The sequence below is a fragment of the Ziziphus jujuba genome, chromosome 4, assembly GCF_031755915.1.
Source record: "Ziziphus jujuba cultivar Dongzao chromosome 4, ASM3175591v1".
Taxonomy (NCBI): domain Eukaryota; kingdom Viridiplantae; phylum Streptophyta; class Magnoliopsida; order Rosales; family Rhamnaceae; genus Ziziphus; species Ziziphus jujuba.
The window spans coordinates 1564072-1567799 of record NC_083382.1 but is presented as its reverse complement, the minus strand read 5'-3'; the positions used below and the strand labels follow the sequence as shown (position 1 = coordinate 1567799).

The 3728-nt window shown below is 38.5% G+C and overlaps 1 protein-coding gene across 1 annotated transcript; it reads right to left on the bottom strand.

The window, feature by feature from the left end:
- Positions 1-370: 370 nt before the first annotated feature.
- On the bottom strand, positions 371-2256 carry LOC112491288 (ankyrin repeat-containing protein At5g02620). The gene is made up of 3 exons (XM_048472622.2): positions 1891-2256; positions 1034-1604; positions 371-648 (listed from the first exon to the last, which is right to left on the bottom strand). Exons 1-3 carry the CDS (start codon positions 2254-2256, stop codon positions 371-373), a joined length of 1215 nt encoding a protein of 404 aa, XP_048328579.2.
- Between the last annotated feature and the right edge of the window lie 1472 nt (positions 2257-3728).

Sequence of the window (3728 nt, the reverse complement as noted above, 5' to 3'; positions counted from 1 at the left end):
TGCTCCTAAAAAATGTGGGTTTATGATGGACACTCAAATGAACCAAACAAGCTAATATATGGCCAATTTGTTGAGCAATAATTGAAACTAGTTTCATAAAGGAAAATAGTATAGAAATCTCTTAAGTTGCTAAAATTATATGGATTGCCTCTTAATAAGAAAATAGTTGGAATAGGCTCTAATTTGACTAAAAATAACATTCTTTCAAATTTTGTAAGAGAAGGTTACATATTTCTCCCAAATTTACTTAAGTCGTATATAAAATTACTATCCCAATTATGCTTCAATAAATCAATTAAAGCTTTTGTAAAAGAAATTCAATCAGAGCTTTCTGGTTCTAACCACTTACCTAACGTTCAATCTGTCAAATCTAGTCAATGATGTTTTTGAAGTTGAGATTATTAGCCTTCTTGTGAACTTTGAGATAATTCACAAGGATCGTTATGATGCTGTACTTGTCCCTTCCAGTAGCCACATGCAGAGGCATATTCCCTTTGTTATCCGCTGCATGGATGAGGCTCTCAAGCATTCGCCTCTTCAATATGTACCTGACAACATTAAGCTTCTTGTTTGTTATGGCGGCATGGATAGGAGTCCATTCTCTGTTATCAACCAAGTCACAACCATCAGGATTGTGAGCATTAATTTCTTCCATTACAATATAAGTTGGGGAATTTTAAAGTAAAACATGAGTTGCTTTAAGATGTCCCAGATGTGCTGCACAATGCAGTAGAGTCCATCCAAATACATCCTTTTCTTCTGCAAGTTCATTACGTCCTCCAAGCAGTAAGCGCATAACATCAAGAATTATTTGCTTTTTGGGAGTATTTTTGGGTCACAACTGCGGCTTTTGGAAGGATAATTGCGTTCGTCCTACTCGTATTGATACCAAAATGGTAATGGTGGTTATATATATGTATTATTACTATTACAATATAATTACAAATATTTGTAAATGTTTGCTACCAGAAAATGATGTGGTGGTTTCACATCTACAAAAACCCAAATATATAGGCAAATACACAACAGATACCTGATACAAAAGTATAATATGCTAGCATTGAGGAACCAGGCATGACAGCGTGCAAGGCTGAAGTAAAAGCAACAACCATTCCAAGGCTAGAAATATAAGTGAGAGTTGCAGAAACTTTTGTAAAACGTAAGAGCAAATGATAATTATGTTCCGAGGCAGCGCAAAATTGCAAGAAAACTGAGGCAGAGGAGCAGTAGAAGGCTAATGAATCTGCTATCACAAACAGATGAAAATATGTATTGTCAGATAGCAATGCCAAGCCCTTTCTTGATGATTCATTTTGTTCGAACCCTCCAGGCATTGTAAAACCTGCTGTAAAAGTCACTGTTGCAATGAGAGTTGCCACCAGTAGATGAATGGTAGATATGTTCTTCAGTCTATTAGATTTCACGTCTTTGTCCTGATCATAGCCAACTTCTTTACTTGTATGATCATGATCTTTATCTCTATTAGCTCCCACTCTGTTTATGATTATATCCTTTTTTATGGGCTTCCTATATTCTTCTTTATGGACAAGTGAACGCAGACTTGGTTGGCCACCCTGTTTTTCCAACCTCATTGCAATCATTGACTGAAAAAAGGTTTACACGAGAGACAAATTAAATTGGTACAAAGATACAAGGAGAAACTGGCAACCTAAAGAATTGGTTTTAGTTAAAGAAGATTTTCCCAAGTGGTACTTGTGTAACTAAAATTAGGTAGCCCTAAAATTATTCTTGGCAATAAAAGTGGCTAAGTGGGTATGGGCCATCACAAATGAACTTTTATAGCAAAATAGAGCGACATATTTTTGAGATAAATGCATGAATAGGAATTAAGATATCATAACTAAATTCTAAAAGAATAAGACCACTTGCCTTGTAAAGCTCTCCAATATTTGGATTAGTCCGAATCAAGTCAATCGGCTTTTGGAAGTTGTGATTTTGAGCCTTCTTATGAACTTTGATTTCATTCACGAGGATCGTTATGATGCGGTACTTGTCTCTTCCAGCATCCACGTGCAGAGGTGTATTCCCTTCGTTATCCGTTGCATTGATGAGGCTCTCAAGCCTTGGCGTCTTCAGAATAAACCTGACAACATTAAGCGTTGCATTTGCAACGGCAACATGAAGTAGATTCCATCCTCTGTTGTCAACCAAGTCACAAGCATCTGGTTTGTGACTAATAATTTGTTCCATTACATTGACATGGCCTTGTTTAGCAGAAATATGCAAAGCAGACATGCCTTCATTGTCTTGTAGGTGTGCAATACAAGTAGAGGAATTTTGAAGTAAAAGTTTAGTTACTTCAATGTGACCCAGATGTGCTGCACAGTGAAGTGGAGTCTATCCTAATACATCCTTTTCTTCTGCAAGCCCATGAATGTTGTGGTTCTCTGACCACTTTAAAGAAGAAATATGATAAGAAAAATAAAAATAATTCTATTACTCTCTTGGAAATAGAATACAAAAATAAAAAACTTCTCTCGTGAAGATTCTCACTTGGAACCTCTCTCTACACTGTCAAATTCTCTCTGGAATTGCTCACTCTTCTCTCAAGCTCTCTCTCTGGAACTTAAACACTCTCTCTCTTGGAGTTTTCTCTCAATATTCCTCACTTGGGATAATATTGAGCTTGCTCTCATGGCTTGCTTGCATGCAACGGGATGGAGCCTATTTATAGGCTTACAAAGTCGGTTGCATGGCCACAATCTTCAACAGCTTCTGATAGTAGCCCACAATTGTTGAGCAATCCATTTTCGGTGTTAAATGCAACAATGGCCATTGTCAAAAATGGTGGCTGTGCAGTCTTCACACTGTCGGTGCAGTGGTGGTGCGGCTGAACTTCACAATTCTCCCCCTCCAGCCGCATTTAAAACTGATGGTCATCTGCCATCTATTCCAGCTATGTCTCTGCATAGCTTCAGCTTCTCTTGAGCAACAACTTTTGTTAGCATATCTGCTGGATTCTCTTTTGTGTGGATCTTCATCAGTTTCAGCAACTGTTGATCTATTACTTCGCGTATCCAATGATAGCGGATGTCAATGTGCTTTGTACGGGAATGATACATTGAGTTTTTGCTCAAATCCATGGCACTTTGGTTATCACAATGTATCTTATAGTCTTCTTGCTTGATGCCCAATTCTGTGAGAAAACGCTTTAACCACAACATTTCCTTACCCGCTTCCGCTGCGGCAATGTACTCTGCTTCAGTAGTGGATAAAGCAACACACTTCTGCAATCTTGACTGCCATGACACAGCTCCTCCCGCAAAAGTGTAGAGATAACCTGATGTAGACTTTCTATTATCAGGGTCTCCGACCATATCTGCATCTGTATAGCCTTCTAAGATTGGATCACCTCCCCCGTAGCATAAGCACAGCTTCGATGTACCTTTAAGATACCTGAGAATCCATTTGACTGCTTCCCAGTATTTCTTTCCAGGATTTGAAAGAAATCTGCTCACGACACCTACTGCGTGAGCAATGTCTGGTCTGGTACACACCATTGCATACATCAGACTTCCTACCGCTGAAGAATATGGTACTGAAGCCATCTCCTCTATCTCTTCTTTGGATGAGGGGCACAATCTCTTACTCAACTTGAAATGATTTGCAAGTGGAATGCTGACCGGTTTGGCTTTATCCATGTTGAATCTCTTTATCACCCGTTCAACATACTTCTCTTGAGATAGCCATAACCTTCTATTCTTCCT

What these genes read in the sequence shown, in the direction of transcription:
- LOC112491288 (XM_048472622.2), bottom strand. Translation starts at nt 2,256, where the DNA reads ATGTCTGCTTTGCATATTTCTGCTAAACAAGGCCATGTCAATGTAATG. An exon ending in ATATTGGAGAGCTTTACAAG is followed by an intron (nt 1,605 to 1,890) that starts GCAAGTGGTCTT and finishes ACCTTTTTTCAG; the next exon opens with TCAATGATTGCAATGAGGTT. An exon ending in ATATTATACTTTTGTATCAG is followed by an intron (nt 649 to 1,033) that starts GTATCTGTTGTG and finishes TTGTAATGGAAG; the next exon opens with AAATTAATGCTCACAATCCT.